The sequence below is a fragment of the Ovis canadensis genome, chromosome 1 (assembly GCF_042477335.2).
Source record: "Ovis canadensis isolate MfBH-ARS-UI-01 breed Bighorn chromosome 1, ARS-UI_OviCan_v2, whole genome shotgun sequence".
In the NCBI taxonomy this organism is placed as follows: Eukaryota; Metazoa; Chordata; class Mammalia; order Artiodactyla; family Bovidae; genus Ovis; species Ovis canadensis.
Genome location: NC_091245.1, coordinates 78,403,222 through 78,426,616, shown reverse-complemented (window position 1 = coordinate 78,426,616; position 23,395 = coordinate 78,403,222). Strand labels below are relative to the sequence as shown.

The 23,395-nt window shown below is 38.1% G+C and overlaps 1 protein-coding gene across 15 annotated transcripts in view; it reads right to left on the bottom strand.

Moving 5' to 3' along the window:
- Positions 1–23,395, bottom strand: part of CDC14A (cell division cycle 14A) — a 183,866-nt gene that overhangs the window by 105,783 nt on the left and 54,688 nt on the right. For all 15 annotated transcript variants that reach the window (XR_011258734.1, XR_011258736.1, XR_011258733.1 and 12 more), the window contains one exon: positions 11,294–11,373. Coding sequence is in view for 10 of the 15 variants with exons in the window: in XM_069598887.1 (XP_069454988.1) it covers positions 11,294–11,373 (80 nt within the window). In the remaining 5 variants the exon portion in view is untranslated. The remainder of the gene's footprint in view (positions 1–11,293; positions 11,374–23,395) is intronic.

Here is a 23,395-nt window from a genome sequence, read left to right as displayed (position 1 = left end):
CAAATTGCAAGTGCTGAATAGTACATGTAGATTGTAGCTATTGTTCTAGGCAATTCAGCTCTAGACTAATCTGTATGGATACCTGGGAATTAGACAGTGTACTAAAATACTTTATACAACTGTCCAAAGTACACCTGGCTTTCAGTCTCTGAACACATCCATGATATATATGTACCAGGTCCCTAGTAAAGAATAAGCCAATTGTTTAATACTATTTAGACCTACAAGATAAAAATGTATTTGATAAGAACGAGTGGGGAGGACAAGGCTATTTCCCACTTATGAAAACAAAATCAAATGGCTTCATGGGGCAGAGCCAAAAATTGAGCACGACCAGTACCTAACAAAAAAATGGGACACAGAATCTCTTCTTTACAGATTTAACATAAAGCTATACTAATCATTTTGCTCATCTAAAGAAACAGAGATATGTAAAAATTCACTTCTAAATCATGGCTTAAAAGGTCATATAAATCAGCAAAACAGAATCTGTCTAGAAGTAGCAATAACAGGCACCAGAAAGAGACCAAGAGCTGTGCTCTGGGCCTTTTATCAATATCTGAGTGTCCCCCATTTAACCACATTTAACTTTGCTTAAAGACAAAAATACTAGTAAGTTGTCTTTGACTCCACTATTGAAAACAAGTCCTTCATATATGAGGCATTCAACAAAATACCTATGCTCATTAAGGCAAATGACTACAAACTATTCCAAAGCACTTTCATCAACCAAGGCTGGCTATTGGAAAAGTACTATAAAGAGCACAAAAAATTTGGCACTTACCCGACTACAGAAAGTTTGGTACCTGATCTGAAACCATAAAAACAGGAATAACAAAAAAAGTAATCTGAGCCAATTTTCACAACTCAAACTATTGAAGTACTGCCATGTTTCAAAAGAAAAAAAAAGATATAACTCACTTCCTTCTTTGTATTTAGTGAGTCATACAGACCTTGACAGTTGTTTCTGCGTGCAGATTCTGAATAGTGGTGCTTATTTACCACTTTCACAAGAAAACCTGATAAATCTGCTTTTCATGGTGGTCCAAGTTACTCAATACACCCCAGTTGTTGAGAATAGATTCAACAGTCTGGACAGAATAATCTATTTTCTTCTGTTTTGGAGACTCAGGAAACTAGCCCATCCTCACTATTCAAAACTAATGCAGGGGCTTCCCTGGTGCCTCAGTGGTAAAGAATCCACTCCACCAATACAGGAGACACAAGTTCGAACCCTGATCTGAGAAGATCCCACATGCTGAGGAACAACTGAGCCTGTGAGCCACAACTACTGAGCCTGTGAGCCTGCTCCAGAGCCTGGGAGCACAGCTACTGAGCCTGTGAGCCTGCTCCAGAGCCTGGGAGCACAGCTACTGAAGCCCGTGCACCCTCGAGTCAGTGCTCAGCAATAGGAGAGGCCACCCCAATGAGAAGCCCTCGAACCACAACTGAGAGTAGCCCCTGCTCACCACAACTAGGGAAGAAAAACCCGTGAAGCAACGAAGACCCAGCACAGCCAAAAATAAATAAATAAAATTATTTTTTTAAAAAAACAAAACTAATGCAGATTTTTTTCCCATCACATCAAGCATCAAAAGCAAAAAGATTCATGAAGGCAGAAATGACTCCAAAGATCAACACTGAGAAGCAGAGAAGGGGCCATCATAAAGAAAAGTTGAGAATGAAAGAAAAGTCTTAGAGCATAAAATAAATTTTGTTTCTACATTTTTGATACTCAGGGGGGAAAAAATGGTATTAAAGACAACTTTCCTTTTGCAATAGAAACAAAAATCACAGTACCATATTTGAGCTAACAAATATCTGGTTCAACATTTTATGTTAAGAGATACATTTTATAATTACATCTAACATCTACTAGCACATATTTACTTTGCTTCAGAAGAAAGTAGGCAGCCTAATGCCAAGTTCTAAGAGGTTGACCCCTTTGAGCCTTTGTTGAGACCTACAAGCTCTGGCATGCCCAGGGAAGATTTCCCATTAAGACAGGGCCACATTACTTGCTCAGCAACTGATATATCACTAGGGGATATCCCCAAAACACAACAAACCCATCCCTGAACACAAACAGTATGGGTACATTTTAATAACAAATGTCATTAAAGGATTGCTAGGGAGAGGTTTGTGGGTTTTCTCTTAAGGAAGGTTTTCTGATATCAAGTCAGCTTTAAGAGAAAACTCCTGTTCCTGTTAGATTCCTATTCCTATTAGATAAAATACCACTATTTTACACACCATCTATTTCTAAGACTAAGGAAACAGCACAAAAGCATTTCCACAAATAGCAACTTATTATTCTAATCCCCAGAGATCTATTTTGTTCCACACAGGTGTGGATCAGGAAATGTGCCCTAGAGTTTCAGAAGGCTAGTTCTGCTGAATGTTAACAGAAAGAGCCCAGTTCATCCTAAATGAAATAGATTCTGAATATTCATTGGAAGGACTGATGCTGAAGCTGAAGCTCCAATACTTTGGCCACCTGATGAGAAGAGTCGACTCATTGGAAAAGACCCTGATGCTGGGAAAGATTGAAGGCAAGAGGAGAAGAAGGTGTCAGAGGATGAGATAGCTGGATAGCAACACCAATGCAATGGACACGAACTTTGGCAAATTCCAGAAGATGGTGAAGGTCAGAGGGGCCTGGCGTGCTGCAGTCCATGGGGTCCCAAAGAGTCAGACACAACAACAACAAATCTTATAGAGCAGTAGGTCACAACCTTGGCAGCATATTAGAATCATTTTGGTAGTTTTTAAAAATCCCAACACCCAGACTTCACCCCAGGCCAATCATATCAGAATTTTGGGGAGCAGAACCAGCATCAATCTTTTTTAAAAGCTTCCCTGCTGCTAAGTCGCTTCAGTCGTGTCCGACTCTGTGCGGCCCCAGAGACGGCAGCCCACCAGGCTCCCCCGTCCCTAGGATTCTCCAGGCAAGAACACTGGAGTGGGTTGCCATTTCCTTCTCCAAAGCTTCCCAGACTTCTAAAAAACAAGTAAATGGGACTTCCCAGGTGGCACATGTGGTAAAGAACCCACTTGCCAATGCAGGTGATGTAAGAGACACAGGTTCGATCCCTGGGTGGGGAAGATCCCCTGGAGGAGGACATGGCATCCCACTCCAGTATTCTTGCCTGCAGGCTCCCACAGACAGAGGAGCCTGGGGGTCACAGTCAGACATGACTGAAGCGACTTAGCACAGAAACACATGAGAAGCAATTTACTTTAGGGAAACAATGACTATAAGCCTCTTATTCAAGCTAAAATAAATTTGCCACGCAAAAATATGTTCCTGGACCTATACAGGATGAGACCAACCAAAAAAAATAACAAAACAGCAAAACACACTAAACTTAACAACTGGTGACAAGACAGCCAACATTCAACCAGCTTTATTTCACTGGATGTCAGCATAGCACCCTATCTCATCCTCACCTCTGCATCTAAAGTCATTATTTTTTAAGTCATGCTTTCTGTATTTGTCTTTGAAACTGGGACCCTGATGTTATTTATTTTCTGTATGGCTGTATTCCCCATTTAATTTTATATGTCATAGAAAAATTGGGTTTTAGCAGATTTATGAATCATTAATATCAAAAAGTTACCAAGCTAATACATATGGACCAACGAAAAAAGAAGTGCAAAGTGAATTTAAAAGCACAAAAAAAGATATAAAAGCAGAGTTGCACAATTTAGACGGGTTACCTTTTCAATGTTCTGAGAGATTTAGAGAGTTTTCACAAACATTGTTTTATGAACACCCAAAAATGCAGATTTAAAAACCACTGCCATTGACTTACCAAGAAAATAATCTAGGAATTCCACTAAGGGTTGGTGATTTCATGTGACTTTAGACAGGCTGCAATTAATATGACTTTGTAGAATGACTGGTCAACAGTACAGACTATAAATTTGGTAATACAGTGACTGACAGAAGAGAACCTAAAAAGACTCACACCAGGCTCGCCAATTCAAACTCTGTGACTCTGGCCAGAGAAATGAAAAGCCCCTTGTTCCTTTGACGGCCAACTGCCAAGCCTACAGTAAAGATGAATGGGCTCAAAGAATTAAAGTAGGTGAAATATACTCTTTTCCTCTAGTTTTAAGCTAAATTCTTGATAAATACATTGGCGATTTTAGTAAAGTGAGAAGTATAGCTTTCGACACATTTACTTTCCAATTAAATGGAACACCCTAAAACTGCAGACATAACATCACAACAAATACCCCTTGAGTGTCACACCAAGAAGAAATGTAAATGCCACTGAAGTCTACTATACTTATAGTAATCAAGGATAGGCAGCAAATGGAGGTAGGAGTGGGAGAATCGAATGAAGATGGTCAAAAGGTACAAACCTCCAGTTATAAGATAAGCAAGTACTGGGGATATACAGGGCAGCATGATGCCTAGAGTTAACACTGTTGTATGGTATATTTGAAAGTTCTTAAGGGAGTAGATCCTAAAAGTTCTCATCATAAAAAAACTGTAACTACCTGAGGCAATAAATGTTAACTAAACTTACTGTGGTAATTATTCCACAATATACGGATGTCAAGTCATTTTGCTATACACTTTAAATTTATACAGTGTTGTATACAATTATATCTCAATAAAACTAGAAGGAAAAAAAGAATAAGCAGTAAATCTATCTAAACCTTTTCTTAAATTTGCTTCATCTTCAGTGAATTTTTAGCTAGGTTATTTACAATTTGAAAGATAAATCCAAATAGAAAAACTCACATTATTCCATAGTGATAAAAGAACAGGCTCTGCATGATTAAAATACCTTTAGACCATCAAATTTTGCACCTTGTCTCATATCCCTGGATATGTTCCAGTGTCTCCTAGTTTGTTGTCTGTAGGAACTTGAATAGCATTTGTATCCTACTAGGGCTTCTCTCGGAGAAGGCAACGGCACCCCACACCAGTACTCTCGCCTGGAAAATCCCATGGATGGAGGAGCCTGGTAGGCTGCAGTCCATGGGGTCACAAGAGTCGGACACGACTGAGCGACTTCACTTTCACTTTTCACTTTCATGAATTAGAGAAGGAAATGGGAACCCACCCCAGTGTTCTTGCCTGGAGAATCCCAGGGATGGTGGAGCCCGGTGGGCTGCCATCTATGGGGTCGCACAGAGTCAGACACGACTGAAGCGACTTAGCAGCAGGGCTTCTCTTGTGTCCCAGCTGGTAAAGAATCTGCCTGATATGCGAGAGACCTGGGTTTGATCCCTGGGTTGGGAAGACCCCCTGGAGAAGGGAAAGGCTACACATTCCAATATTCTGGCCTGGAGAATTCCATGGACTGTATAGTCCATAGGGTTGCAAAGAGTCAGAAACAACTGAGCAACTTTCACTCACTCATTGTGTAAAAATTGTATAAATCTTACTTATGTTGAATTGGTTCATAGTGCTTTTCAGGTCTACTCTATCCTTCTATTTCTCTGTATATTCATTCTATTAATTTTTGAGAGTTTGATATTGAAACTCTAACTAAAAATCTTAATTTATCTACTTAAATAACTGTAATATATAATGGAACTATGAAACTTTGTTCTGTATTTTCCAAGTCTCCTATAAATGTATTACATTTTCATAATTTAAAAAATAAGAGTTTACAAATAGAAAAACTCAGATAGTACTTTTAGTTAAAACAATACACTGCAAACATTATATTATACAGTATCCTACCTAACTTATCATTATAAAAAGATAATCTATGACATACAAATGAAAAATTACAGCACCTAATACCAATTCCTGCATTTTTATTCTCCATTTTCATCTTAAGGTGAAAGGCATTCATGGCACCTATCCCTAACATCTCCAATCTCCAGTTCCAGTGTTAAACCTCCTTCCTCAATATTCCCACACCTCCTAATTCCAAATGTTAATGAGACCCTTTAACTACTTTACATACCTACACATATACAAACTATATTGAGTTCCCTAGAGCAGGTACCTGGTTGTCCTGCTGCTGCTGCTAAGTCACTTCAGTCATGTCTGACTCTGTGCGATCCCATAGACGGCAGCCCACCAGGCTCTGCTGTCCCTGGGATTCTCCAAGCAAGAACACTGGAGTGGGTTGCCATTTCCTTCTCCAATGCATGAAAGTGAAAAGTGAAAGCGAAGTCACTCAGTCGTGTCAGACTCTTGGTGACCCCATGGACTGCAGCCTACCAGGCTCCTCCATCCGTGGGGTTTTCCAGGCAAAAGTACTGGAGTGGGTTGCTATTGTCTTCTCCATCTGGTTGTCCTGATAACCTTTAAATCCATAGACTATCATAGTGACATACACAGAAAAAGCAATAAATTAATTAGGGTATGTATTATTCCCTGGCACACAAATAAAAAAGAGTCCAACCCCAGTCCTTGAGAGAAGACTCTGCTATATTTGATGGAAAGTCAGCTCTGCAAACAAATAATCACAGTATAAGACATTTGTTTTCATGGTTTATGTAGCAAACATAATGGTTCATGAACAAAATGTAATAGTAAATTATAGGCACAGGACCTGCCAAGCTTCTCTAGAAAAATGAGCCAAGTCACTACAGAAGAGACTGCTTTAATAAATGTTTGTTAAATCAATAAAATGTTGAAGAACAGCATTATTTAAATTTAAACCTTAAAACACTTTCATTAGAAAGACACTAAAACTATGTATAGCACAAATAGCAACACAGGCATTTCAGTAAAGAGGGCATTTAAAGATACCATTCACACTTCAACAGGCCTTCAAAACTGTCTTCATTTTTCTTAATTCTTAGACGATAAAACAATCACATTTAAATAGAAGTTCCTTTTGCAAATTCCTATTTTTTAAATAGAAGTGTTAATGCAGAAAGATAAATGCAGAATTATGCAAATTAATACAGAATCAATGCAGATTAATGCAAAAGCATTAATGAAGAAAGGATTTTTAAAAAATCTAGAGAATGAACACAGAAGTGTAATATAACAATAAATGGAATGAAAACCTAGATCAAAGGAAGGCCAAGGTGATGATGGCTCACCAGAACTAGTATAAAAATGATTCTTACTAGTACTGCGTCAGCCTTAAGTTGATCTGGGCTGTAGACTAAAATCAATTCACATCTTATCTCAGTATTAGGAGAAAAAACTGTTTCTATAATAAAATTCCAGAAAACTAATAGTATTCTTTCAACTAAAATTTTCACTGAATTATAAATACACATTGTGTGGTATTTTCTGCTTCAAATATATGATTTACAAAGAGTATGGATTTAGAAATGCAACTTAATATAAATACAACTTATGGTGTTATCAAAAAATACAACATACAATATGTTCACGATCAAACTTTTAGTTGGAAATAGGTGCCTAAACTAAGAAAAAAATGTCTGATGCCTGTGTTAAGCATTCTTTTTTTCAGGTAAACAAATTACTCAAACTTTTTATGTCTAACAGCAATGCTATCATATTCTCCAGAGTATTATCTCAGTTTCTTCTAACAGACATTTGAGATCATCTGAGTTAAAAAGCTACAGTTTAAAAGACAGGAAATGATCTAAATGTCTACCTGAGACAGACTGGTTAAATGCACTTTGTACATTATATAGCAGTATGACAAAATGAGGAGGGAAGCTCTCTATGTACTGCTGTAAAAAGATATCCAAGATGAGTTAAGGGGGAAAAAAATCAAAATGCAGAATAGTACATATAATACGTCACATTTTGTGATAAAATGGGAAAAATAAGACTTTTTTAGACTTAAAAGACTAAGTAATATCTTTATTTGCTTATATATGCATAGAGAAACTCTAGAAGGATATAGAATAATCCAATACCAGAAGATACTGGAAAGGACCAGATAGATAAGAATCAAGAGTGGGAGAGAGATTTTTCAATAATACCTTGTTATATGTTTTAAAAATATTTAAACCACATTAGTGTATTTAAGCACATAAATATATTCAAATATTTAAATAAAAACAATTTGGAAAAATAGGCTACATCTATAAAAATTATGATTTAATTCTATGTTCTACATAGTAGTAATAATTTTCTTACTATCTTTTCTTCCATTCCAATCTTATCAATTATTGAAAAATGCTAGTTCTCAGGAAACTAATTACCTATCACAAATAAGCTAAAATAAAGTTATGCTTAAAGGAAGAATTCATTCTTTCCTTCTCCTCCTCAATATCTTCATCTAAATTGACAATTAAGGATAACAAGGCTCATCTGGCTTGTGAAACAAATACATCTCCCATGAATTTTAAGTGGATAACATTAAAAGCGTAAAAATGAATATATATTTTCCACTTAAAATGCTTGAATAGACACATTGCCCACTGGGCCTATTGACTGGAATTATAATTTTACCAGTGTTACAGCATTACAATCCCAACGTGCATGTGCTGTTTTCAAAATAACAACAAAAACTATATTTTTCTGATTTAAAAAAAAATTTAAAGAATCATCACTGTCTCAAGGAAAAGTACATCTATGATCCCTTCACAGTTGTTGGCCCCTTTCTCGCCGTGGATGCTATGGTTCCTACCAATGTTGGAAGTTGTCTCAGACACAGTGCCTTCCAGGACTGTCCAGCAGGGCATGCCCATAGCAAACTTTCCCTCCTCCACTCTCTACCTCCAAACCCTTTAAAAGTTCAGTTTAAATGAGTCTGATACTTTCTCACATTTCTGTCAGAATCTTTTCTTCTATTTTTATACAACCCAGTTTTTTAATAATTAATTATGTGCCTATAGAGCTGCCTGCCCCTACTAGAATGTGTGATCATTAGAAACACTTCCTATTCATTTTTTATCCTATGGATAATCCTTATGTCTTATTAATAAATAGTAATAGTACTAACAACAACAAGAAAAACGAAAACCAGGTACTGCAGCAGGACAGTGATACAGCATTACCTCATTTCATCACCAAGATAGCCTTGAAGCCACTGGACAGAAAAGGAAGCTGAAACTCAGAAAGGATAAGTAATTTGCCCAAATTACATGTACTTACTTACTATATACAGAAAAGAGCGGAACAAATCTTCAAACCCAGGCAGAGTCTCTGCCTTCAAATCATACACTCTTAACCACTTTGCTTAGAATTTAGGAAGTAATTAATATTATCATTACTGCAATGAACTGAATGTTTGTGTCCCCCAAAAGTCATATGTTGAAAATCTAACCCCCAATAGGATTGTATTAGGAAGTGGGACCTTGGGAAGTAATTAGGTTATGAGGGTGGAGCCCTCATGACTGAGATGAATGCTCTTTTAAAAAAGAACCCCAGAGACTTTTTCTGCCCTCTCTCCACTATGTGAGGACAAGCAAGAGGTGAGCAGGCTGCATCCCTGAAGAGGCCTCTCACCAGAACTTGACGATGCTGATCCCTGATCAGACTCTAGAACCATGAGAAATAAACCACCCAGGCTATGGTAAACAATTATGCTTTTCCAAAAAGCAGAATTATATTGTACAAAGAACTTTCAAATTCTAGAAGGCATTAGGAGTGGAAATAAATAACTGCTTTCTCATCACCATTAAAACTCTCCTCTCATAATCCTGGGCTTCCCAGGGGGCGCTAGTGGTAAAGAAAAGTGAAAGTGACAGTTGTACAATCACGGGGTCTTACTCTTTGCAATCCTGTGGACTGTAGCCCACCAGGCTCCTCTGTCCATGGGATTCTCCAGGCAAGAGTCCTGGAGTGGGTTGCTATTTCCTTCTCCAGGGGATCTTTTCCTGACCCAGGGATCAAATCTGGGCCTCCTGCATTGCAGGGAGATGCTTTACCAACTGAGCCACGAGGGAAGCCCAGCGGTAAAGCATCTGCCTGCAATGCAGGAGACCTGGCTTTGATCCCTGGGTTGGGAACACCCCCTGGAAAAGGGAATGGCTATCCACTCCAGTACTCTTGCCTGGAGAATCTCATGGACAGGAAGGCCTAGCGGGCTACAGTCCATGGGGTCGTAAAGTGTTGGACACAACTGAGCAACTAACACGCATTTCTCATAATCTGCCCTCTTTTATCTGCCCTTCAATGTCTAACTAGCTTATCCTCTGGGCTGCTTGAGGATATTTTCCTCTCACTGTCCCAATTCCAGTACTTCACCCCTTGCTTTCACTGAGAAGCTGAAGCATACTAGGCACTGTCACCCCCTATTCCTCCTCTCCACCTTGACACCCACCCTGTGTCTAATAATACTCCCTTCTGTGGTCAAGAAACAGAGGTGGGAATCCTCTGCAGCCTTAATTTATTCATTAGAATAAATATTTACAAAAAGCACCTTTAAGTGTGAGGCACTGGGACCTGCTTTCTGTGAGTTTCCAGGAGAGTAATGAAGACAAAGAGGTCTCCTCAATTTTTCCTGTTCTTTTGTTTCTTTATTGTTGGTAATTTTTATATTATTAACAATAATAAGCAATCCATATGCTTGTAGATTTGCATACTAATAAAAAGGAAAAATATTAGAATCATTCCCAATTCTATCAGAGATGTCTGTTGTGGAAATTCTGATAAATGTTCCCTTCTTCTCTGCAAATAAGCTCAAGTTTACCTGAAATTTTAAAACATCTTCAAATGATGCTTACAAAATATTGTTTTCCAACACTGTAATGAGAGACAGCCTTTCTCAGGATAGAAGCTAGATGTGTCTGCTGAACATGTGATTTAGGGTCCCCACTAAAGATGTGCATCTGAGAAGGTACTTTGAGGGTCTTATTCTATATTTCCAGTCCCTGACATTTGGTCAGAGCTCAATCAGTGCTCACAAAATGAAGGAAAGAATCGATGAATCAATGATGTGTGAGTGAAAGTCACTCAGTCGTGTCTGACTCTGTGATTCAACAAACTATACAGTTCATGGAATTCTTCAGGCCAGAATACTGGAGTGGGTAGCCTTTCCCTTCTCCAGGTGTTCTTCCCAACCCAGAGATCGAATCCAGGTCTCTCACATTGCAGATGGATTCTTTACCAGATTATTGAAATTTAACAAATCTTGACATGGTCATAAACCAGGTCATAAATAATTAGGTCATAAACCAGGTACTCTTCATGCTTAAATCATCAAGATATAGAAAGAATTCAAGGAAAAAAATAATTCCTAAAAAGAGAAAGCTATTTTATTCTTACTAGATGGGGAGGGGATCTCTAAATAACTGAAATAATAAACATGAGTCTCATTTCATTCCACATAACATCACAGTCATAGTCTTAATACAGTTAAAAAACACAGTAATCCAACTCTAAAATAGTGAGTTGTCTAGCAAAGTGCCATAGCTCAAGTCTCACAAGCAGTTATACCTGAATGGAAGATAGGGAGGGGTTGAACCAGATAGGAGTGCTCTGTAGGCTTCTTCTGGTGTCTTCTTTAAATAGATTACCTAAGACAAATAAATAGCAACATTTAGAATAGACCAAAGAATGACACAAAGTTCATTTTAATTACTCGCCAAATTTGCATTTCCCTTCTTTCACTCTGAATGTGACAACTGTCATGGTGATAATGTTGATCTTTAGACAGCAAGCAGGCTGCCAAACTTTCCTTTTCAGCTTAAAGCTGAACAGCAGCCTTTGGCTTAAGGATGAGTAAGAGCTTAAAGACACAGGAAAGAAGTTGCTCAGTCGTGTCTGACTCTTTGCAACCCTATGGATTGTAGCCTAACAGGCTCCTTTGTCCATGGAATTTTCCAGGCAAAAGTACTGGAGTAGGTTGCCATTTCCTTCTCCAAAAAGACACAGGGCAAACCAATTAAGGGACCATCCAGGGCTGTTTAAAGGCACGTTGAACAGAAATAATGGCAGGGTTTTCTCTGGGGAACAGAATAATTGTACCTCCATGATTGAACTGTGTGTTCACCAAAGACCAATATAGAGTTCTCTGTCCTTCACAGAAGATCTGCTGTGAAGTAATTTAGTTCCTGGTGAATTCTGAAAGACATCTCAAGGTACAGGACCCATGGGAGATCTACTGAGTTCTCTGCTCTGAGGAATGCCTATGTTGTTCTCTAAACAATAAAATCACAGTGAAATGCGAGGAAATGCATGCAGGTAAGAGCACTGGAAAACATACTGGCTTGGCTCTTGATGTCAAGGATGTTTAAATCCCTCCAGACCAAACCACTATGGAGAACAGTGTGGAGATTCCTTAAAAAATTGCAAATAGAACTACCTTATGACCCAGCAATCCCACTGCTGGGCATACACACCGAGGAAACCAGAATTGAAAGAGACACATGTACCCCATGTTCATCGCAGCACTGTTTATAGTAGCCAGGACATGGAAACAACCTAGATGTCCATCAGCAGATGAATGGATAAGAAAGCTGTGGTACATATACACAATGGAGTATTACTCAGCCATTAAAAAGAATACATTTGAATCAGTTCTGATGAGATGGATGAAACTGGAGCCAATTATACAGAGTGAAGTAACCCAGAAAGAAAAACACCAATACAATATACTAACACATATATATGGAATTTAGAAAGATGGCAATGATGACCCTGTATGCAAGACAGCAAAAGAGATACAGATGTATATAACGGACTTTTGGACTGTGAGGGAGAGGGTGGGATGATTTGGGGGAATGGCATTGAAACATGTATACTATCATGTAAGAATCGAATCACCAGTCTATGTCCGATGCAGGATACAGCATGCTTGGGGCTGGTGCACGGGGATGACCCAGAGGGATGTTGTGGGGAGGGAGGTGGGAGGGGGGTTCATGTTTGGGATCACATGTACACCCGTGGTGGATTCATGTCAATGTATGGCAAAACCAATACAGTATTGTAAAGTAAAATAAAGTAAAAATAAAAATAAAATTTAAAAAATCCCTCCAGACCAGCAGGATAAACTATCTTAAATAAAGAAACAAGTAAAAAAGAGTTCTTAAAACCAGTAAACTATTTCCACTTAATCAATTTATTGACTATATATAATAGATGCAAAATATGAAGAATTGCCACCTTTCTTAATAGAATTTATGTTCTTGAGAGGCAAAAACAATAATTAATAAATTATTTATTAAAAAATAAATATAGTCTGAAATAAGTGCTGAAAAGGAAATAAGCAGAGTCCTGGAATAAGAGAAGACCTACTTAATACCTCAAAGTAGTCAGGAAGGGGTCTCTGGGAAAGATGTAGGAGGAGACCCATAGAATAGCTAAGGGAAAGAGGGGACAGAAAGGGCTAGGTCCTTGAGTGGGGACAGTGCTTGGTGAGCCGGACAGAGAGGATCAGAGGCTAGGGAAGGGGGAAGAAGGGAAAGTCATTGAAGAGCCCTGCAAACCATGATGAGAGTTTGATTTTATTCTAAGTGCAGTTTAATATTTTAATTCTCAGACAAGAGCACTGATCCTTTTCCTCTAGAGTTTGAATCAAATTTGATCCCTAAAATCCTCTCTACCTAGAATTAATGGCATTATTTCCTTAATATGTCCCAACATCAAAACCCTATGCATGGAACTTCCCTGGAGGTCCAGTGATTAAGACTCCATGCTCCCAGTACCGGGGGAACAGGTTGGATCCTTGGTTGGGGAACTAAGATCCTAAATACCACATAGAACAGCCAAGAAACAAAAATTAAACAAAAAACCCTATGCATTTCAACAACAAAAATGACAAGAGTCCCAGTTCTTAAAAAGTAAGGTTTATTCTCTGCTTACAAAGTTTCTTTGAGCTTTAAGCTATTCTAGTAGCAATATATTACATGTATTTAATTATTAGTAAGTTCAAGACTAGAAAACAACTCAATTCTCTAAAAATAGAAAGCTAAAATAAATATATAAAAAATACTTCCAACTTTTATTAAGAAAGTTCCATATTCCTATGACAAGTAAACAAGGTCTGATAAAGCACATACCAAACAAACTGAACTGAATAGGAAAAAAAACAGCAGAGAAAATGAAACCATGGTAAAAGAATGATCAAGACAGGAGACAGATTCCACCAGTGGAGAACCACATCTCAAGTTGCAGCTAAAATGATTACAAAAATTCACTTAAACAAACCCTAGCTTTAAAAACCATTTTGAGTAACCAACATTAAGGAGTTTGTTGCTGCCTAATGGGTAGATTATATAATACTCAACAGGGTTGGTTATAATGAATGATTTTTCAAGCCTGAAGATGCAGCAGTTATTTGCAAGTTGACCATGCCTGCTAAGAGAGAAAGCTGTTTGCAGAAAGCTCCTGTGTTTGGACTAGATAATTAAAGCTTATACAACCATCTTTGAAAAGCAAAATACATTTCCCTTCTCAGGAGCAATTACATTAATTCCATTTAATTTTGAGGCAATCATTCTACAGGAGGGAGTTAACAGCCCACATGAAAGACTTCTCTAGACCGGTTACCCCACTGAGTTTCACTGCTCATCTTACCTGCATGACTTAGCACACATGACCCATACTCTCACACTGTAAGATGAGAGTCTTTGTTTTTATTTTTATCCCAGTGCTAAATCATTAATAAGTGCAAAGTGACACTCAACAGAGGCCATCTAAATTCCAGGAATATTCCAGGGGCAGGTAGATGCAATGTCGTTTTACAACCTGATGATAGGTACTTAGGAGAGTGGTGAGATATTCTAATAAAGCAGTGCATCACTGAATACATGCATGGGGGTCATTAAAATGACAAATTCCATCTTTCCAAGAGAAAAATGTCGTGGATTCTTATGCCAGGCCTTCTCTGATATGTCACTGATTAAAAAGAGACAGAGAGAAAGACTAGAGTTCAGAAATAAAATAAATGCATTAAGCCTTTGCTGTTGAGGAACCTGAAGCTCAGAAAGTAAGGAACTTCCCAACCTCTCATGGCTGCTCTGTGATGCAGTCAGAATTCCAACTCAGATCTGGGTCCAAAGCCCCCAGTAATTTCACACATCACACCTGCTTAAAAATACGATGCAGGCGATGCCAGCAAGATCTGGGACAACAGAGGTCCTTACTCTTCCAACGTACAAAAGCCATCACACTTGGCTTTTAAAATTATGTGACTTCAAACTGTTGATAGGAGTTGTGTGTAAGGAATAGGGCTGGAGAAGGATTAGTGGGAGGAAGGAGGACTTTATATTTTCTACTATCTTCACATTTCTTGTATTTTGTACTAATGGCTATTCATTTATTTTTTTAACGTGGAATAACTAAATCATTTACAAAGTATTAAATGTGTATCTTCCTAAAAATAAAGTCTATATTTAACTAATACTCAAAAAATTGTTCCAAAGATACTCTCATATTTCTAAAAGTAATTGCTGAAAAAAATTAACACCAAAGCATCTTCCAAATATCCTGATTTTCTTTTTCTGTTTCTCAGGAAAAAACAATAATACTCTTCTCACTAGATATTAGCATATATGAATCCAAACTGGAAGAATCTTCCCCAACTTTTGATTGATAACATTTAACAAAAGCCCTTTGTACAGTGCTTGGTCTTGTTGTTGTTTAGTCACTAAGTAGTGTCAACTCTTTTGTGATCCTATGGACTGTAGCCTGCCAGCCTCCTCTGTTGATGGGATTTCCCAGGCAAGAATACTAGAGTGGGTCACCATTTCCTTCTCCAGGGGATTGTCCCTACCCAGAGATCAAGCCCACATCTCTTGCGTTGGCAGGCATATTCTTTACCACTGAGCCACCAGGGAAGCCCTTTAACAATTTACCCTGAAATCAGTGACTACACGCATGGCTTTTATAAAATTTTCCCACTCTTTGCCGGGAAGTCCTATAACTCTTCTCAATAGAATCACATTTGATATATATGTTCTTACGCCTAACTAACTTAGTGAAGTGAAAGTTGCTCAGTCGTGTCTGACTCTTTGTGACCCCATGGACTACACAATCCATGGAATTCTCCAGGCCAGAATACTGGAGTGGGTAGCCTTTCCCTTCCCCAGGGGATCTTCCCAACCCAGGGATCAAACCCAGGTCTCCCACTTGCAAGCGGATTTTTTATCAGCTGAGCCCACATTTAGGAGTCAACCAACTAGACTAATTTTTTTCTGCTTCATTAACACTGATGCAATGTGGGAAAAATGGGTTTGATCCCTGGGTTGGGAAGATCCCCTAGAGGAAGGCATGGCTACCCACTCTGGTCTTCTTGCTTGGAGAACCCCCATGGACAGAAGAGCCTGGCGGGCTACAGTCCATGGGATTGAAAACAGTTGGACACAACTGAGCAACTAAGGGCACACACACAAAAAACACTGATGCCACATACCAAGATCCAAATAACTCTTTTAACTTTTAATAAAAGATTCTTAAAGAGCTAACATTCTAACATATATGTGTGACCAATAGCTGTGAGATTTTTATTTAACAATTAATTAAAATTACAGTACTATAAGCAAGTATAATATATATTATTTTCCAATAAGCCAATGTTTCACAAACTTCAGCTAATCATGCATCAACTTTCTCAACTTCTGCCACCACACACAGTACCATGTATTATCATTTCTATTTATGTTCTTCTCTTTATAGACACAATCTTTTAATTTAATTCATTCTAAAGTAGTTTATACCATTTCTATAAATGGAAAACTAGTATCACTTGCCAGAGTCTACACACAAATTAATTTTAAAATATATAACTCTTAAAAATAAAAAACGTTTGTGAAAATTAATTGCACATACAAGTATGAGTTCACTTCTGAGGTCTCTATTCTGTTCTACAGACCTGTGTGTCTGTCTGTTTTTGTGCCAGTACCACATTGCTTTGATGACTATAGCTCTGTAGTATAGTCTGAAGTAGAGGAAGTGATACCTTTAGCTCTTCTTTTTCAAGATTGTTTTGGCTATTTGAAGTTTTTCTGTCTCTGCACATTTTTTAGAATTATTTATTCTAATTCTGTGAGAAGTGCCTTTAGACAGTAATCTACAACAAAGCAGGCAAGAATACACAGTGTAGGAGAGACAGCCTATTCAGTAAATGATGTTGGAAAAACTGGGCAGTTATAATGCAAAAGAATCCAAATGGAAAACTCTCTCACATTACGCACAAAAATAAATTCAAAATGGATTAAAGACTTAAATATAAGACTTGAAACCACAAACTTCTGGAAGAAAATGTAGGCAGTACTCTCTTTGACACTGGTCTTAATAATATCTTTTTGGCTATGTCTCCTCAGGCAAGGGAAATAATAGCAAAAATAAATGGGACTACATTAAACTAAGAAGCTTTGGACAATGAAGGAAACTATCAGAAAAACAAAAAGACCACCTACTGAATGGGAGAAGATATTTGTAAGTGATATATCTGATAAAGGGTTAATATCCAAAATATACAAAGAACTCATACAACTCAACACCCAAAAAATAAACAACCCAATTAAAAAACGGACAGAAGATCTAAATAGATACTTTTCCAAAGAAGCCATTTAGATGGCCAAGAGCCACATGAAAAGATGCCCAACATCACTAGTCATCAGGGAAAACAAATAAAAACCCCAATGAGATTATCACCTCACACCTGTCAAAATGGCTATTATCAAAAAAACAACAAATAACACAGTGGAGAAAACTAAACCCTTCTGCACCGCTGGTGGAAATATAAATTGGTACAGTTATGAAAAACAGTACAGAGAGTCCTTAAAAGATTAAAAATAAAACTACCATATGATCCAGAAATTTCATCCCTGAGTATTTAATCAAAGAAAACACAAACACTAATTTGAAAAGACTATACACTGACTATACACTCCTATATTAACTGAAGCATTATTCACAATAGCCAAGATAGAGAAGCAATCCAAGTGCCCATCAATAGACAAATGGATAAAGAAGATGTGGTCACACACACACACACACACACACACACACACACACAATGGAATATTACTCGGCCAGAATGAAATCTTGCCATTTGCAATAACACGGATGAACCTAGAGAATTTTATACTGAGTGAAATAGTCACAGAAAGACAAATACTGTATGATTTTACTTATACAAATAATCTAAAAACACAAAAAGGAACAACATAACAAAACAGAGTTATAGTTAGAGAACAAACAGGTGGTTGCTACAGATGTAGGCAGTGGGGAGGGAAGAAGAAGAAATAGGTAAGGCAGATGACGAGGCACAAGCTTCCAGCTGCAAAATAAATAAGCCACGCATATGAAATGTACAATGTGGGGAATATAATATATAGTATCTTTGAATGGCAGGGCCCTGAATAACTGATGCCTTTGAACTGTGATACTGGAGAAAACTCTTGAAAGCCCCTTGGACAGCAAGGAAATCAAACCAGTCAATCTTAAAGGAAATCAACCCTGAATACTCATTGGAAAGACTAATGCTGAAGCTGAAGTTCCAATATTCTGGTTACCTGACATGAACAGCTGACTCATTGGAAGAAATCCTGATGCTGGGAAAGACTGAAGGCAGAAGGAGAAGAGGGTGTTGGAGGACGAGCTGGCTGGATGGTATCACCAATGCTATGCACAAGAACTTGGCTAAGCTCCGAGAGACGGTGAGGGACAGGGAGGCCTGGCGTGCTGCAGCATATGGGGTCGCAAAGAGTCAGACACGACTGGGCAACTGACAACAACCACAACATCTCTGAATGGTGACATACCACAACTAGATTTATCACAGTGATCATTTTGAAATGTATAGAAATACCAAATCACTATGCTGTGTAACAGGAAGTAGCACAGTATTGAAAGTCATTATACTTGAAAAATAAATGTCTCATACAAAAAAGAGATCAGATTTATGGTTACCAGAGGTGGGGGCTGACAGGAGGGGTAAGTGAATGAAGGCAGTCAAAAGGTACCAACTTTCAGTTATGAGATAAATATTAGGGATGTAATGTACACCATGATAAATATAATTAGCACTATTATATGTTATATATGAAAGTTAAAAGAGTATATCCTAAGAATTTTCACCATAAAATTTTTTTCTATTTCTTTAATTTTGTATCTATATGAAACTATGATGTTCACTAAACTTACAGTGATAATCATTTCATGATGTATGTGAGTGAATCATTATGTTATACACTTAAACAGTGTTGTATGTCAGTTATATCTCAATAAAACTGAAGAAAAAAGTTAAATAAAATGTTTGTGTTCATGACACACATATTTGTAACAAATATGAAGTTTGGACTAATTTCATAGAACAGTAGACCAACCTGGTAAGTTAAACAAAATCCTCTTACAACTAATCTGCAAATACATCTAAATCATTTCTTTAAACTATATCCTATGGTCATTTAATTCTTAAAGCCTGTCCAAAAATGGTACATGTGAATTTCAGAAGCAGCTTGGAATTTACAACAATTTTTCTTACTCAGATAATTTAATCTATCTGATATACAAGGGATGATTCTTTAAACAACACATGGCTTAATACAGAAGTCATGAATTTGCTAATGGTCCTCCCCAGAGATATTTGCTTCAGATCTTACTGTTTTTAGCTTTGTTTTTAGGTATTATTATTTCCCAAAAAAAGCCTGATGGCAAAGCCAACACCCACTCACCCACACACACACACACACATACACACACACCCATAATTCAGAAACGTTTCATTTTTGAAACCTGAGTGTCTCTGTCAATTATATTTATATTTTGTGATCTGGAAAGTAAAAATACTCCTGAAGATTCAATTTGGCCATCTGAGACAGTATTCTTCAATCTTGGCTTTTGATTTCCTGTTATTTCACATTTTACTTGTTTATGAAAAAGGACATAAAATGCTGAGAACAGCCTTTGCCAGTCAGGTACTGCCACAGGAACACTAAAACAGCCGTGAAATCAGCATTACCAACCATGTCTGAGTCCATTAAACTTCTTCAAGATAGAAGTTTCCAGAAAACAGATGTTTCAACTTGAAAATAGTCTAGAAGCACTAAGATTTGCTGAATATAGAAGAATCATACCAAAAAGGAGGGCCTCTCTTTAAAGGTTTCAGAAAACTAGGCTTAGCCTAGTCACAACATACTTAATGTGGATATTACAAAGAAGTCCCAATGATATGTGCTTTGGGTTCTAGCCTATTAATTAGCAATCATCTTTAGACCCCTTTCTCCAGCCTCATATAACTTGAAATTATCACACTTGTACAACAGCAATTGAGGATAGGGATGTGCAGAGATATTTTAAAAAAAAAAAAAAAGGAAAGAAAATGTCGCTTTGCCTGGTGAAGCTAACCAGTCTGGAACATTCACTTGGTTTGAGACCAGTGCTCTCTAAATGGCTTCCCCATCATCCCTCTTTCCCATCAGGTTCTTCCCCATCACTCAGATAAAATCTCAAAAGTCATTTTTAACGCTGGCCTCTCTGTCTCACTCTACCCACCCTCATCAAATCAATACATAGACTGATTCTTTCTCCAGTCTCTTTCAATTATGGGATGGAAGCAGTTTTGAGGGATTTAAACATATTATTTGGGGAAAGAAACAGAGGATACAAATATATTTTCAAATTTTATTAATACATAACCACCACTAGGGTTCTGAGCACAGAAGGGGCCCTGAATTTTAAGTTTCATTCTTTTCTAGCAGATATGCACGTGACCTTTTTTTCATCATTATCAACTTATTTCAAACCCTTATCTCCATATACTATGACTCACACCATTTTTCTCTGCCCCCACTTCCCGCCTACTCTAGTAATTCTAAAGCAGAACCTGAGAGACTCAGTTCTGCTCAAAAGTCCAGCCAGACTGTCAATCCTTCCCCAAGATAAGGTTCTAATCCACCTTTCCAGGTGAATTTGTCACTGTTCCTTGGATGAACCCCATTCACTAGCTTGGACTCCTCACCGTTCCCGAATCATACTTGATACCTTCTAGCATCTGAGGTTTGTTCTGGAATACTCTCCACACCTTCTCTGCCTATTAAAATCCTTCCTGTTTCGTTAGAGCTAACTCAAATACTACTTTCATGATGCCTTTTCCTTTAGCTCAGAAACCCTTCCTTACTCTTTCTAATGACCATGACAATGATGATAATAAAAGCAAGGAGTTATATAGTTTATATTATGAGTCAAGCACTATTCTAAGCAATTTACATAATATGGATCATTAATCCTCACAAGCACAACGTACATTTTACACACAAAATGCAGAGAATCAGTTGCCTCAAGGCCACACAGCTAGGGTGCAGTGGAGTCAGGCAGCATAGCCCCAGAGGCCTTCCTGACCACTTCCTGATGGGCCCCTCACAGCTCTGTTGCAATTATTTTCCTTTAGCCTAAGTATGAAGCTCCTTAAGCGCAATAACCAAGTGTTTCATACTTCTATAAGCCTTACAAAGCCTCCTTTGCAGATGCTCAATAAATACATATATGTTTAGTGAATATAAACTACTTTAAACTGTTAAAATACAAAGACTACATTGGCCCTAGGGGGTTAATTCAGCTTATTTAATATTCAGTGAATGAGATTTTTTAAATGTGTCACTACAACTTTAGCGGTAATGCCCAGAGGAGCTAATGAAATTAACTTTCTGATCCCAGCTATATGAAAGCATCAAACCAGGTACATAGAAACAAGACTTCAATGGTGTGCTAAAAGAGAAAGTAAGAAAGAGATTGATTTCAAACATAAGGGCTTTAGATCAAATGATCTGTATAAGCTTTTAGAAAGTATTTTGAGAGCCAAGGCATGCCACCTGACTGAGACATTCATTCTCCCACATCCCTCTATCTGTTCTGAAGTTACACTCTACCACTCCCAACATGAGATAAAAGGCAGGAAGCAGAAGGTGGAACAGAACAGTCACCGAAGACCAACATGTATCTACTTAATGCTTACAATCTGCATAGGAACCTGCACACACAGGGACACAAGGAAAGTCTACACTGTCATTCTGGTACTGAGATACCGAGAACAAGGGTTCTAAAGGGGGCTGGGGAATGGTCCACAAAGACAGCAGACTCTGCCTGAGCCTTCCTGGCCTCACTACAGTATTTCGATGTCTCCTGCTCCCCTTGGCTTCATAGCTCAAGTCACTGTGGGAGGGCAGCTTTCTCTGGCACCTCGAGGAGCTCGGGCCCCTGCTGTGCATTCTCAAAGCTCCCTGCCCTTCTCCTGCAAATTCTTACCCTCATTTGTCATCCCAGGTGTCTGTGGTTATTTTAGTCTGTCTCCCTAGCTAGGCTTGTAAATCTGAGAGCAGGATTTCTTGTCTCTTCTATATCTACGAGACTCACCACTATGCCTGGCACATAACACACACAAAAAATGTTTGATGGCTGCAGGAACAAACATGGGAGGGAAAGAGAGCATTTTATGTGAGAACACGCATCACAGAACACTGATCCCCTATCCAGAGAGTAGGCGCCCAGTGCCGTGGTTAGGCAGTCCAGGTCCACAGCCACGCTGCTAGGCTCTTCACTTACGAGCTGTATTACATTAACTCTCTGCGCTTCCATTTCCTTAACCTATGAAGTGGGGATAACACGGTAATTGCCTCAGCAGGCTATTTTTTGGGAAGATTAAGCGAATTAACAATGTATATAAAGTGTTCAAAATTGTACCTGCCACATTACTCATCTATATTGAGGGACCACAGGAAAAAGATAAACTTTGACCTCAAAATTATTTCTTTCTTCTCTTTTCCATCGCCTGTATCCATCTGAATATGGACCCATAACTGCTATTATATCTGACACCTTAGTCCAAAGCCCATGTATGCATACAAACATCAAAACACAAGGCTGTAAACATCCCTCACGATCGCTATACACCAGAGCCGTAACACAGACCATCACTTAGTTCAGTCCTCTCATTTTTTCAATCTACAGATATTGATGCTGCTCTCGGTTCTTTCTGTTCAAAGGGCATCCTGAGTCCTGGTGACTTAGTATCAACAACCACAAAATACATGCACTGGCACCTGTTTCATCAATCCACTGTCAAACTATCAGAAAATCACTATCGGCCCACAACGCTCTCCAGCAAAGTAACCAGGAGAGCGCCATTGTACTCATTTTTCCTTATGCGAACTTCTCATAAACAAAACAGTAAGATTACCAGGTTTGGTTGTTTTTTTGTTTTGTTTTGTTTTCCAGAGAGGAGAGCAATTACCAGTTTTCTACAAGATGTAAAACCACAGAAGTCCATGAAATGAACATCTATAAAAACATATGATGAGGTGAGAAGCTCTCCAAAGAGCTGAAACATGTAGCTTTTAAAGTCTCTTCCTTGCCTGGCAAGACTTGGTTCTCAGACTTCCTAAGTGTCAGGGCACTTCATTTATAAACTGCTTTTTCCTGAAGAAAGCATTAAGCCTTGATTGTCATATACAAGCACAAACAAAATGCTTACTTTTTTTATTTTTAGCAACATTTTTCTTCTTAATCATTTCCTCCCATTATAACCAGTGACTAAGAAAACAATATCTGCACTCAACTTTAAAATAAAATTTTAAAATAGGCAAACATTTTTCA